Genomic DNA, 15,500 nt, shown 5'->3' with positions numbered 1-15,500 from the left:
CCTGTTCAATTTCTTTTTTAAAATAGGTCTATTTAGATATTCTATTTCCTTTTCTGCTAATCTAGGCAGTTTATATTTTCCTAACTATTCTTCCATTTCACTTAAATTGTTAAATTTATTGGCATATAATTTGGCAAATATCTCCTTATAATTGCTTTTATTTTATCTTCTTTAGTGGTGTATTCACCCTTTTCATTTTTAGTACTAGTGATTTGTTTACCTTCTCTCTTTTTAGTCATATTAACCAGTGGTTTATTTTACTGTTTTTTTTTTTATAATACTACCTTCTAGCTTTATTAGTTCAATGGTTTTCTTACACACAGTTTTATGAATTTCACTGTTTATTTTTAGGATTTCCAATTTAGTGTTTAATTGGTGATTTTTAATTTGTTCTTTTTCAATTTTTAAAATTACATACCCAATTAAGTGGTCTCCTCTTTCTCTATTTTATTGATGTAAGCATTAGAGATATACATTTTCCTCTGATTACTGCTTTTTCTGTATCCCATAAGTTTTGATATGTTGTCTTTTTATTGTCATTCTCTTTAATGAAATTATTGATTATATTATTTGTTCTTTAACCTATTCACTCTTTAAGATTAGGTTGTTTAGTCTCCAGTTAGTTTTTTTTCCTATATTTCAGTGGTCTTTTATTAAATATAATTTTATTGCTTTGTGGTCTGAAAAGGAAGCATTTAATATTTCTGCTTTTAGCTATAAAATTTTTATGCCCTAATATATGATCAGTCTTTGTAAAGATACTATGTACCCCTGGAAAAAATGGTGTATTCCTTTCTATTCTCATTCAGTTCTCTCCTGGTAACTATCATATGCATCTTTTCTAAAATTCTATTCAATTTTTGACTTCTTATTTATTTTTTGGTTAGAAAATCTTATGTATTAAAAATATTTTTGGCACCTCTTTTTGTGGTTGACAAAGAATTGTAAGCTAAGAGGGGTGTCCATCAATTGGGGAGTGGCTGAACAAATTTTGGTATATGTGTGTAATAGAATATAATTAGGCTATAAAAATAATTAAAGGGATAGTTTCAGAGAAACTTGGGAAAAGTTATATGGAGCTGATGCAGAGCAAAGTGGACAGAACCAAGATAGTAGATGTCCTTTACAGTGATAGTGAACTTCAGAAGAGAGGTGGATTGGGTGCCATGGGTACATTGGGTACCAAGTTCAGGTACTATGCAGGTCAATATACTTGAATGCTTTAATTAGATTGTGGTAGAACTGAGTTTTTGCAGGATTTTTAAAGATCTTGACAACATTCTGTTAGTCCCTTAAAACACTCTCCTTTTGTTTACTTAGTTCATGTCATGGAATAATCTCTTCATTGCTGGTCATTCTGCTGAATGAACACTTGGTGATAGACCCTAGCCAAAGAGATGCAGAGGTTAGGGGTGGAGAACACTAAGAAAGGAACTAATGCTTGTGTAGAATTATCTCCCTTGATCAAAATCAATATTTAAATGTGAAAAGCATAGCAGCAACAGGATATAAGTGTCACCTTGGGCAAATCAAATAATTTCTTGACTTCAGTTTCCCCAACTGTGGGATCAACTAGATGACTTCTGAGGCCTTTTCTGACTCTAAACTATGATCTAAAGTGGAATTTTGGGATTATAATCATGATAGGAAATGAGTGCCATTACACTTTTCACAAAAGAATTATGAAGGCAATTACTACCATGTTATTTTCCACATATCCTGTTTGTTCTTCCCTATATGGTTGTTCCATCATCTCCTGTTCCTGTGCCTCTGTAGAGGCTGTTCTTTATGCCTCAAATATCCTCCCACTTCACTTCCTCTTGGAATCTCTAGCTTTCTTCAAGGCTTAGTTAAAATGCCATTCTTACACAAAACCATTCTTAATCACCTAGTTGTTATTGCCTTCCTCTTCCTATAGAAAATTACTTTGTATTTTGTGTATACTAATGTGTATTTATGTTCTTTCCAGTAGAATGTGAGGTCTTTATGGACAAAGGACTATTTCTTGTTTGTTTTTATATTGTCAGCCTGCCAATCATTGCCTTGTACTTAATAGCTACTTAATAAATGCTTATGAATGAATTATTCTTGTTGTATTTCCTGGGGAATATATGATAAATATAATAGTACTACCACACATTTTTATGATGCTTTACAGTTTTAAAGTACTTTTTTTCATAATAAGCCTATGATTTAGATACTACAGGTGTTTCCTAAATTTTTATCAATGAAGAAACTAAATAAAACCAGTTATTCAAACTGAGGTGAAACAACACTATTTAAATGCTCCTCCTTGTGTAATATTTCTCAAAAGGTTACCCTAGGAGTCATTGAAGAGTTCTAATGGTGTTTGTAGTCACAGTTCCTTCACTTTTCAATCCTCTTATACACAGATTTAAGTGAGATTCCATACCTACAATCCTTTATATTACACTTCCAGCTTTTCCGATTTTTTTTTATACTTTCAACATGTCAATAAGCTTTTATTTTCACTATTCCTAAGAAGATATTTGTTCATAAACTGGAAGGTACATGACAGTGTCAAGGGGAAGGGTTTGGAAGAAGAACTATGGCCTTATCACAGTGCCTTGAAACATAGTAGATGCTTGATAAATATTTTTTGTACTGAATTAAATTGACAGAGAATATATAAATACCTAGAGATGATAAACTAGGTACAGGGGTGGGAAACCTGTGGCCTTGAGGCTGCAAGTTCCCCACCCTTGGCTAGGATACTGTGAATCACTACAGGGAATAATTCTACTGTCATATTAATGTATTACCTAATAATTACCTAAATAAACTAAGAAAAATTAGAATAAGAATTTCTGTTAAAGGGGAAATACTATTAGGTTATTTGAATATAAATGTTAGCTCTTAGCACAGTAGATCTTCTACCTTTGCCTTCAGCTGCATAACTAAGAGAATTTTACTACCCTACTGAGGAAACTGTAGTGGCCCCCTATTGCTTCTAGACTAAAATGCAAACTCCTCTAGTTGACATTAAAAGTGCTTCACATACTTGATGACCCAGTCACAGTGGCTGACTTGCAAATTCTATTTCCAATCAGAATTCCTTTTTGCCTTGATTCCACCCTGACTTCATCCTCTCTTCTTCCCCTTTCCCTTTCTCTCCTCTACCTTTCCTTCCTTCCCTTCCTTCCTTGCTCTCACATCCCTACCCTCCTTAAAAATCAGCTCAAGTGCCACCTCTGACACAAGATCTTTCCTTAATTTGTATGTTTTTTACCTCTGTGAGTACATATTTTTTCTCTCAATAGAATGTAAGTTGCTTGAGGACAGGGACTATTTAATTTCTGTCTTTGTATGCCTAGTATAGTGTTCCACATATAGTAGGTGCTTAATAAATACTTGCTAATTGATTGACTAAGACTTGATTTCCATTTTGCCTTGGCCATTCACTGGCAGAGTGGATTGGTCAGGTATTTGTACTTTTTGAAACACAGGTTCCATTGTCATAAAATTGGGATAATAACTCCTGGAACTATAGTTCAATGAAGTTATTGACAGCAAGAAAAGACTCTTACATGAGCCAATTTATTTGGAAAGAAAGTTGGAAGTGTTTTCCCAATAATTGTGGAATATATAAATAAATTACCAAATAAAAATGTAAAGGAAATTTGCTTTAAGAAATTAAGAATATGAATAATTCAGAGAAACATGGGAAGATTTATATGTACTACTGGAAGAAAACATTTCTAAAAGTACAGTATGCATAATAACTATAGCAATGAAATGAAAATCATTATAGATACTTTTGTCAGATACAAATGACAATATTTATGCCATTCTCCCAAAAGTTAAAGGACTAGCAACATCCTTTCTATTAATAATTGATAATCATTCTCCTCTCTGGAAGGAATTTGGACATTTGTTGTTAAGTGTCTACTTTTAAAATGTATCAATCAATTTGTAAAAAAATAATAATCCTTGTGCAGTTTTGCAATATTATTATGAGAAAAATGCTTTGTAAATATTAATTTCCAATATAAAATTGGGCTGTTATCATGATGTGAGTTGTTTCCCTGTGTTCATAAATGGGTGTATCTTTGCCTCAATAGAATGGGATGATGAGAAAGCAGAAAGTAGGTAAAGAACTTTGTTTAGCTAAGAAAAGGCTTTTGTGGTTTAAAAAAACAAGCTTAAATTTTCTTGAAAATTACTAAATTGTTTAATAATTTTCATGTTATATTTTATTACAGTATATCAGATGCTGAAGGTAATAGGAATAAGAAACTTTTGTTTTTCTTTCCTAACTTAATAGAAAAAAAATTTTCTTTTCATAAAAAGGTGGCTACCATCCAGTGAAAATCGGAGACCTTTTCAATGGCCGCTACCATGTTATTAGAAAGCTAGGATGGGGACACTTCTCTACGGTCTGGCTATGCTGGGATATGCAGTAAGATCTATATTTTTTCTGTGTGTATTTGGAGTTCTAATTTAAATATATTAATCTGTCTTACTAAGTGGAGATTGCTGAAGGGCAAACCTATATGTTTTTTACATAAATTGCTTCATATTGTTGCCTCACAGTTTTTGGTCTTTGACTAGAGAAGTTTTCGAGAATTAAAATCATGGAGCAGCTAGGTGGCCCAGTGAATAGAGCACTGGCCCTGAAATCAGGACCTGAGTTAAAATCTGGCCTCAGGCATTTGACACTTACTAGATGTGGGACCTTGGGCAAATCACTGAACCCCCATTGCCTTGCCTTCTCCCTTCCAAAAAAAATAAAAAAGAATTAAAATCACTTTGGAATTCCATATTCTTTTTTTAAAAAAATTGACATTTTTGTCATGGAGCATAGGAAGCTTGTTAGTTGAAGTTTACAAGACAGTATTCAGTACCTGAAGGTTAAATTGTCTTGTGATATATTCACAGATTTCACAGAACATCAGGGAAGGAAGGTGGGATCTCAGAAATCTAACCTATACCTGTACAGGAATCCTCTCTACAGTATTCTTCGGCAAGTAGTCAGGCAGGTTTTGCTGAAAGATCTGCAGTGAGGGAGAAAATGTTAAGAAAACCTTTTCCAAATACTGATTTTTAAAATAAATCTCTCTGGGGGGAAGTTTTGAATTCTTCTTCTTAAATAATTTTATTCCTGATATTATAATTTCTTATTCTAAAAACAGAATACATATATATGTATATGCATATATATATATTTTTCTTTTCCAGGGGAAAAAGATTTGTGGCAATGAAGGTTGTGAAAAGTGCCCAGCATTATACAGAGACAGCCTTGGATGAAATAAAATTGCTCAAATGTGTAAGTATTGTTAAAAGTTTATCTCAATGACAGGGAAAATTAATGGCATCAAAACTTGATTTTTTTAAATGTATTTTATTAGCAACACTAATATTAACCTAGAATTTGTTTTTCATAATTTTGAAATCAGTTTTTATTAAAATATCATTACTTAAAACATACTCTCGGGGGTGGCCAGGTAGCACAGCAAGTAAGATCACTGGCCCCAGTGTTGGGATGACCTGGGGATCGAATCTGGGCTCATATACTTCGCACCCACCCAGAAACACCTGGCCGTGTAACCTTGAGCAAGTTACTTAACCCCAATTGCTTTAAAAAAATAAATAAATGAAACAAAAAGAAAAAACAAAACATAATTTTGCTAGGAAAATTAGGATTAATTTAGAGTTATTCTCTCAAGAGTGTTTTCATACTTTTTTTTCCCCTTTAGGTTCGTGAAAGTGACCCAAGTGACCCAAACAAAGACATGGTTGTACAGTTAATTGATGACTTCAAAATTTCAGGCATGAATGGCATACGTATCCTTTTGAAGATATCCGTCCCTGCATGATGGATAGAGAGAAGTGAGATTGTTGTACTCTTTCTATATGACTATGAAGCAGTTTTATTGTTCTGTCATTAAAAGTAAAATATGTCATTCCCAGGATGGATTTAGTAGATAATCCATAGTCTCCCATTCTTTTCACCTATTGCAGTATTGACATCAGTGGTGGGTATTTGGGTAGTCCATGTTATTTAGAGGTAAGAAATAAACGAAGAGGAAAACGACCCATACTTTTGTCTGGGCAAAGCAAAGGAAGTTAAAATAGTGTCATTAATAGAAGTAGAATAAAATAGGGTACTAGGTTAGAATTGAGAAGATGAGTGGTATCTTAGCTGGAGGAGTAATAGGGCATTTGGGAGGAGGATTGGCATGAGAGGAAGGCAAGATTGCATGAAGCAAAGAAAATATAGACAATGGTTGATTACAAAAATATTCCTCCACACCCCTGATAAAAGCTGTGCTTCTTACTGTGTGACTATGAGAAGTTATTTGCCTCTACAATTTCCTCATCTGTAAAAAAAAAAGGGGGGGGGGAGGAGGGGATGTTGAACTAGAAGAAATTTGTTCTTTCTTCTATCTCTAAATCTCTGATCATTCAGTCAGTAAGTATTTATTGAGTGTCAGCCATACCAGCTATTGTGCTTGGTGCTGGGGAACAAAGGCAAAAATAAAACAAGGTCTACCTTCAAGGAACTTGTAATCTGTGATTCTGTGAGGAAAGGAAAAAACAAATATAATAATCATGACTTAGAACATTAATGTACTGAACTTGCTCATACAGCAGAATGGTTGGGGAACAAACATTTGTTAAGCTCCTGCTATGTACCAGGCACTGTTCTAAGCACAATACAAAAATGTGATTTGATCCTCATAGCAATCCTGGGAAGTGAGTGCTATTATTCTCCCTTTTTTGCAGTTGAGGAAACTTCAGAATAGAGCAAGAGTTTAGTAAGCAAAACTCATCAATTTGCTGAATCTAAAAAGCACATTAAAAACAAAGATTAATTAAAGGTAAGAATAGAGGGTTTGTAAAGAACTAATTTTGCCTCAGTTGAATACAGAAATCAAGAGTGGCAATCATGTTCTCAGGCAAGGCAATGGTAAATTAAGTAGAGTCAGGAGAGACAAACATAGAAGCTACATTAGGCTTAAAGGCACCATAGATCAATCACAATATTAAATAAAAATGCACTGAATTACATAGCACCTAAGTACTTAAAGAAAAATATAAATAAATAAAAGATGACCTAGATAGGAAGATGTAATTTATTGTTATATTCACCATATCTTTCACATTTAGATATGATAGAAACATAAAGAAGAGAAATTAAACTTGAACAGAATGTTAGCAATACTAGATGCAGTGAAACCTTTTTTTAAAAATTCTGAACATTAAGGAATATAATTATTTTTCTCCATTGCACTATACCTCTTATAAAAATTGATCAGGTGCTATAGCAAAGAACATATCTTAGAAAAAATGATTACATTTTTTAAAAAATACAATGAAACAGTATGCCAAAGTTTGTGAGATGTAGCTAAACTAGTCCTTAGATGAAAGAATGGAGAAGTCTAAAAAATTGAGCATGCCTCTTCAACAACAACAATAACAAAAAACCGGAGAGAAAAACGTGCATCCAGAGAAAGAACTAGAAAGAACTAAATTTATATCCAGGTGGAAGCAAAATACCTGATCTTTTTCGTTCTCTTATTTGATTTTATGTCCTCTTTACCATTTTTCATTCCAGCTGGTACAATCCATCCTTATAACCTGACCATTGTATAATGTGAAAGTATTTACAGATCCTATATTTGATTATAAGACGCCATGGGGGGGAGGGGAAGGAGGAGGACAAAATGTGAAATTCAAGGAATTGTGGAATTGAATCCTGTAAACTAAAAGGAAACAAACAAATTAATAAATTAAAAATTGAATTAAAAAAACAATAACAAAAAACCTAGTGAATTAATAAATAGGTAACCTGGTCAATTGCCCCATTTAGTTACCTGTAGGTGAAAATTATTTCAATGGCCCTTTTCTTTCAGACCTCTGTATTGTTAAATGCTCTTTCCCCTCCTCCCATTAACAAAATTGACAGAAAAGGAAAATGGGATAAGGTAATGGAATACTTCATATTCCTAAGGTATACAATATTTTCAAAGTACTGATTTTTTGCTTGCAATTTTTATAACATTTTATTTTTTCCTTGTCTGTATTTGTGTATCTACCATTATGATACTTTGTACACTTTCCTTAACCATATGCTAGATGTTTGTATGGTCTTTGAAGTACTTGGCCATCACCTCCTAAAGTGGATAATCAAATCAAACTACCAAGGTCTTCCCATCCGTTGTGTAAAAAGTATAATTCGACAGGTAATATTTTCCCCTACCCAGTTATGTATATTTTAATTATAACTGGTTCAAAGTTAGTTGGTTTTTAAAATTTTTTAATATATACACATACATACTTGCACATTATACAAATAAGCATACATGCATACTCTCATGCAATTGAATATATTGTAATCTCTTACTTTAGTACATCAAGGGTCTATGTTTTCATATGGGTACTTCTTCCTTACATACATATTGGAACTGTATCACAGCTTTATAGACAATTTGAGAAGTTGCTTTGACCAAAATAAAATTTGATGGCCCTTCCTTTGATTCTAAGCTTCCCTGAATTTAATGTGGCTCATTCTAAGATGATAGACATACAGTCTCTAACTGAACCAGTACTCTAAGCCTCTTTAGCTTGGTAAAGCCTCCCAGAGGTTATACTCTGCTAGTGTAACCTTTGGATCCCAGATTCACCTTCATCTAAGTAGGACTTTACTACTGTTGGTGATCTCTTATTTAATATTAGATGAGTTCTTAATGGGATAGTGTTATTTCTGTTTCCGTGTATTGAAACTGTTGCATATCTGTATAGATTTCTTTATGCATATTGAACTCGATCTTAAGCTAAATAATAAGGGTGATGTTAACTCATTGGATAATTTGTTCACTGTCCTAATGTTTTCATTAGTAAAATACCATTGAGAAGGCTGATAAGTTTCATATAAATAGTTCTGAGTACATTTGAAGGGAAACAAGAGTGGCCTAAAAATGATTTAATTACATCTGAAACTTGATATTTATTTTATCAGCTGACCTATTAAAATACTAGTTTGGAAGGGAATTCTCAGATTTAGAAATTTACATGGTTAATAACTCTAAGTTGTATGTAGGTAGAGACCATGACTTATATGGGGTATGAACTTTTTTCAAAAAAGATAATTGAATTGAATTTTTAACTATTAATTGCATGATATAAAACTAAATTAAGAAAAATGCAAATATGGTCAACTCATGATTTAGCCCAGATAATATAGTATAGTATATAATAGTATATACGGTATTTCCTAGATAAAAGTACAGACGAGCAGATAATCTATTTTGGGGGGCAAATGATATGAAAAGAGTGAGGAAAAGATGAAAGAAATTTTTCAGAAAAATTTTGAATTCAAATTTTTGTTAATATATGGTATCTAAAAATAATTTTGATCTTTACCCATGAATTTTATATAGGGCATCTTAGATTTTGCTAAACAGGAGCCATAAAAGAAGTATATACCTAAATGAATTGAATGCTAAATTCAGAACTCAAATTCTGAAGAACAGTTGGCCCTCATTCACTAGAGCCATTTTTCTATTGCTGTTGTTAACTTACCAATTTTTGGTTCAAATTATGTTTTCCTATCTGTAGTCAATATCAGTGTCTCTCAATGTATGATATTTGCATGTACTTAAAATGATATGTATATGTGTATGATAATGAATGTATTTAAAAACTTTCTAAGCTTGGTCGAACCTGCCAGAATATATGCTCCTGTGGCATAACATTCTACAATTCAGCATCACTCTCATGCCAAATGAGGTATTTAGGACTTCAGAGGTATTAATATCACAGATAAAAAACCCCCCAAAATGTTTTTTTTTAATTAAAAAACCATCAGTGTACTTCAGACTCTAAAATAATTTTGTTTATGGTTGTCCATACTGTGCAACTATAAGAGTTAAACTTTACTTCAAAATGTGTGTGCATATAATTTATAATATGTACTGTATGGGGGGGTATTGACATGCATATATACATGTACATACATAATTGTATGTCAGGAAGTTTGGGTGAAAAATTAATTTAGCCTAGAATTTGAATAAAAGGAAGAAGGTGAGCTGCATTGCCTTTGGGAAATTTTCAGGGCTTTAAAAACATTTAAAATGTCTCCTTAAAACAAAAGCCTTCCTTTTTTAACATAAAATGTTCTTCTGGCGAATATGCATGACTGAGAATCATGAAATACCAGCATCTTTAAATAATTATAGTTGGTGTCATCCAAAAGATAATGGAGATGCCTTGGCTAAGTGGTATGAATAGTCTGCAACATATGACCAACAAAGAATTACTCACCAGAAGCCGTGATGTCAGAAGAAAGATGTGTACATAAATGGGTTATATTTCTTGCCTTTTCAATGGGTGGGAGACAGTGACAATTTGGAACTGAAAATAAAAATTTGACAAAAAGAAAAAAAAAAGATGTTGCAAGAAAAGAAAGTAGGCCAATCATTTAACCCGAGCAAGAGATAACTAATAGACATTCACAGGATTCTTGAGAATTGGGAACCCAGTCTAAAGTTACTCTATCAGTACTCTTTGGCTAGCCACCTTCTACCTGATACTTTCTGAATTCCAGGGATATGGAATCCCTAGATGCCTAGGTGAAAAAATCCCTGTCTCCCACTATTCTATTTAAAAATTCTATTATTAGTATACTTTTATTCGTCATAGAGCTCTTCCTCTTATTTTCCCATCATCTTTCGGTACTCACAAAGACCTGATTCCCCAAGAACCAACATCTGTGGCTATCCTTTCATCTGTTGGATACAATTTCTTTCATGTATCCCTACACGCACGAGTCCAGGAAAAGGAGTAGGCATATTCTTTGCTCCCCATTGCTACTTCCTGACCTTCTCTCTAGTATCATAATGCAGAAATTTCTTATCCTTTGAAATTTATACTTTTCAAATATTACTACTTCCTTCATGGTAGTGATTTATATTAGACCATGGGGCCACTTCTCATTCTTTTTTTTAATGAGTTTAGTATCTTATTTGTGTGTTGCAGAAAGTCTCTTTAGGTTTGCACCCATGTAGACTAGGTGTCACATGAACTAAACTAGGCTAATGAGTTCCTGCTTCTACCATAAACCTCTGATATAATTCCTCCCCAATTTTCTTCTGCTTTATTCCATTCTCTGATGAAAAGATAGCACTTTTCCACAACTAGGCCAACCCTTCTATATGACGACTTACCTAGCTGCCTGGATTGTAAAAGATTCCTAATTCATTTTCTTTCCTCAAATCTCTCCATTCTCTTAACCTTCCTTCACAGAGCTACCAAAATGATATTCCTAAAGTACGGGCCTAATCACATCATTCTTCTGCTCAGAAATCTCCAGCCAGATGCCATTTGCTTCTAAGATCAATTAACAGATTACATTTGGCATTTAAAGCCCTTCACAATCTGGCTCCAACTTATTTTTCCAAGTATATTTCACATTACCCCCATCATGTACTGTGGTCTAGCCAAACTGGCCTACTCATTGCTTCTCAAACACAACATTCCATCACCTTTCTCCATTCTTTTGTTTATCTTTCATTTCTGGAATGCACTTCCTCCTCACCTTTGCTTCTTAGTATCCCTAGTAGCATCTTTTAAAACCTAGCTTGAATTCCACTTCCTAAATGAGGCCTTTCCTGGACCACCACAGTCTCCCCTGCCCCAGTCGCTAGTGTCTCCTAAGTCTTTCCAACCCAATCACCTTATTTTTACTTTATAGATATTTTATATTTATTTATGTGTGTACTTTTTATTTCCCTCCAATGGACTACAAGTTACTTGAGGGCAGGGGTTATTTTGTCTTTGTATCTCCACTGCCTAGTGCTAGACACATAGTAAGCACATAATACATAAGCTTATTGATTGATTGACAATGTGTGTACTGCAGTAGCATCCACATATGTCAAGAATTCTAGAGGTGGACTCCTAGTATATTGGGTTCCCGTTGTAGATGATTAATGTGAAGATATGTAAGAGTCATCTAGGCTGGGGAGGCCTTTATGAATTACGATCTTACCCCCAAATTCTCAGTCTTGTTGTCATTTTGACTCTTCTTCTTCCCATAACTCTCATAGTTTCTCAGTTGCCATATATTCTTGATTATCTCTCCATATCATAATTTCATCATATATCCACAGTATTTTCTACAGGGCTTTTATAGCTTCAGAGTAATTTCAAACAAAAACTCTTTTCTATATGCTGTTTTTTTTAACTTAGCCCTTATATTCAAGGTTATAAATATTCTTGATAATTTTATATCTCTTCTTGTGTTTAAATAAAAAAAAATAGACCAAAATATAGTTACATTTCATACTTTTGAAATATTGTATACCAAGCGTTACACCTCATATTTTTTTTGGTGAATTATGCATGTGTACACGTTGGCAATATGCCAGAGTGTGCTATTACTCCTTTTGATTTAGCAGATGTGATTACTATATTTATTTAATGATAAAGCTACCTAATTGGAGAATTCTATTTAATAGTCACCACTTATTTAATGTTTTAATTTTTGTGGAGTGCTTTCCAAATATTATCTCCTTTTATCTTTACAACTACCCTGGGAGGTAGATGCTATTATTATCTTCATTTGACAGATGAGGAAATGAAGGAAGCACAGTACTTATATATTCTTTCAGGGACCTTATAGGTTTGCACAACTAGAAACTGCCTGAGCCTGCATTTGAACTTGGATCTATCTTCCTGATGCTAGGGCCAATGCTCTATCCACTGAATTGCCTAGCATTTAATGATTCACAGAATAGAGTTAGACTAGTTGCTGATTTGTTGTCCTTTTTCACTTATATGCCCATTCTTAGCTGAAGGGAGGTTAATATATCTGGTGAAATGTAAGTTCATTGAGGATAGAGAGTGTTTTTAATTTTTATGTTTGTATCCCCAGCACCTAACAGAATATTTCCCATATAATAGTTGTTAAAACATGTTTGTTGAATTAACCTTCAAATTCGTTTATGTACCATCTCTGACAGCATTTGGTCACCAAATAAAGTGCCAGACACTGTCTTCAAGGCACTGACAATTGAGAGAGAAAAATAAAACAGTTCCAGCTATCAATTAGTTTACATTCTACTAAAGCAAAAACGGTATATGTAAGAGTAAATACAAATTCAGCATAAAGTAATCTGTTGGTAGAGAGGATGGAAGAGTATTAATAACTGAGGGGAAAAGGAACAGCTTTATAGAGGAGGTGGTAATTGAGCTAAACTTGCCAGAAGCTAGGGATTGCAAGAGATTAAGGTGAACGAGATCATTCTAGGCATGGAAGACAGTTTGCATAAAGTCTTGGAGATGGGAGGTGGAGTTTAGTGTACATGGAACAGAATATGGGCCATTTGACCTGGAACATAAAGTGTGAGATGGGGAATAATGTAAAATTTGTCTAGAAAGATTTGTTAAAGCAAAACTGTGAAGGACTTTAAATGTTGAATTTGAGATGTTCAAATTGATTGAGGTGGGATGTAGAAGTGGACCTCACAGGGGAGATGAAGGCTGTTTAGAAAAATCATGTAGGTATGGGAAACATCTGTTTGCAGATGCTAATTGAATACATAAGATCCAATGAAATCCCTGAGAGACACTGTAGAAAGAGAAAAGAAGATTTATACACTGTTACAAAGGTATTATATCCCCACAACCTAGCACAGTGCCTGGTACATAAAAAGTCCTTAATAAATGCTTGTTGATTGATGAACTAGCAATGGAGAATGAAGTATGGCCAGACAGGTAGAGGAACCAAGACAGAATCATGACTTGAAAACCCAGAGAGGATACAGCATCTGTCAGTCAATCAGTAAATATCTGTTAAGTTTCTGTTCTCTGCCAGGCATTATGCTTAGTGCTGGGGATATAGAAAGAGGCAAAGACAGTCCCTGTCCTTATGGAACTTATAATCTATTGGGGGAGACAGCATATAAACATAGAAGATATATGTTTATATGTAAATATATAAACACATTAAAACATTTATATATAAATCCTTGGAAATGGTATAATACATATTTTAACAAATTTTTCACTCTGAAGTTGTTACTTTTGATAACCAACATTTATTTTTAAATAATCGAATTATAGTAAATATGTTTTTCTTCTGATTTTGTAAAATCTCATTTTCATATTAATATTTCTGTTTCCTTTCTGTTATTCATAATTATTTTTTGGTCATGTCTTTTTATTATATTCATTTAGCAAATTTTGCTTGGCTATTCTGTATCCTATGGATACAAAGATCATTTTTCTCTGTATCTCTTTTCTGCTATAAATAAAGCAATGTTGAATATTTTTGTACAGAAAGATAATTTCCCCCCTCTCCATACTTCTTTTAAGGTAAAAATGTGATTGGATTTGTGATTCTAAAAAGTTTTCACCACATCACGTTAACAAAATGCTAGAATGTGCCTATTTCCCTGTGCTCTTGGCAACACTAAAATTTATCGTAATCCTCATTTTTTTGGCCTTTTTTTGGGAGGGCAATTGGGTTAAGTGACTTGCCCAAGATCACATGGCTAGTATTTGTGTTAAGTGTCTGAGGCCAGATTTGAACTCAGGTCCTTCTGACTCCAGGGCCAGTGCTCTAGATTCACTGTGCCACCTAGCTGCTCTATGTAATCTTCATTTTTAAAATAATGTTTGTAAATTTATTGCATGTAAGGGGATATGTTATAGTTGTCTTGATTTGTAGTACTCTGATTATTAGGGAATAGTGTATTTTTCCATACTGTAGCTACTAATCTTTTATATTTTCAAATTTAAAAATTGTATCATTTGACCTTTGCTCTATTAGGGAGTATTTACAGGTATGTTATTAATTTCTTACAGATTCTGAATGTCAGGTGTTTGTCTAATATGTTTTTGGCAAGTGTTTTCTGAATCTTTTTCATTTAATTTTAAAGATAATACCTGTTTTGTTGGAAACCTTGCTTTTTATAATCAAGCCCGTCAACTGTGTCCTCAGTAATTTTTTCATTTGTTTACAAATGAAAAATTGAGACATATTATTCTATCATCTTCTAGAATAAATTTTTTGTATTTAGATAATTAGTACCCTTAGTGTTTATTTATATATTATTTATATAATATGGAGTACATATGAATCTAAACCCATTTCTTGTACCATGTATATCCCATTTTCTCAATACTTTTAACTGATCAGTAATCCAATTAGAGATTCCCTTTAATATTTATTTCTAATTTATTGCTCCCTTTTGTAATGACAAGAATATCCTATATTTTGAATACAATTTTAAAGTTTTGTTACCTGCCCATATTTTTTTTTCTTTTGGAAGGGGGAAGGCAAGGAAAATGGGGTTGAGTGACTTGGTGAAGGTCACACAGCTAGTAAGTGTCAAGTGTCTGAGACTAGATTTGAACTCAGGTCCTCCTAACTCCAAGGCCTGTGCTCTGTTCACTGTGCCACCTAGCCACCCCATATCTGTCCATAATTTACTTTTTTTTCTTTTGCTTTTTGGAGGGGGGAGGACAGGGCA

The 15,500-nt window shown here is 33.4% G+C and overlaps 1 protein-coding gene across 3 annotated transcripts in view; it reads left to right on the top strand.

The window, feature by feature from the left end:
* The window catches only part of LOC138176059 (SRSF protein kinase 2), a 99,977-nt gene that overhangs the window by 18,853 nt on the left and 65,624 nt on the right, over positions 1–15,500 (top strand). For all 3 annotated transcript variants that reach the window (XM_069106810.1, XM_069106808.1, XM_069106809.1), the window contains exons 2-5: positions 4,312–4,420; positions 5,200–5,287; positions 5,718–5,805; positions 8,101–8,207. In XM_069106810.1, the coding sequence (XP_068962911.1) occupies positions 4,416–4,420; positions 5,200–5,287; positions 5,718–5,805; positions 8,101–8,207 (288 nt within the window). In that variant the 5' untranslated portion in view covers positions 4,312–4,415. The remainder of the gene's footprint in view (positions 1–4,311; positions 4,421–5,199; positions 5,288–5,717; positions 5,806–8,100; positions 8,208–15,500) is intronic.

The sequence above is a fragment of the Petaurus breviceps genome, unplaced genomic scaffold (assembly GCF_028583685.1).
Source record: "Petaurus breviceps papuanus isolate PSGF00001 unplaced genomic scaffold, PetGlider_PUasm1.0 80, whole genome shotgun sequence".
NCBI classification, from domain to species: domain Eukaryota; kingdom Metazoa; phylum Chordata; class Mammalia; order Diprotodontia; family Petauridae; genus Petaurus; species Petaurus breviceps.
The sequence above is the reverse complement of the archived record's forward strand: the minus strand, read 5'-3'. Positions and strand labels throughout refer to the sequence as shown.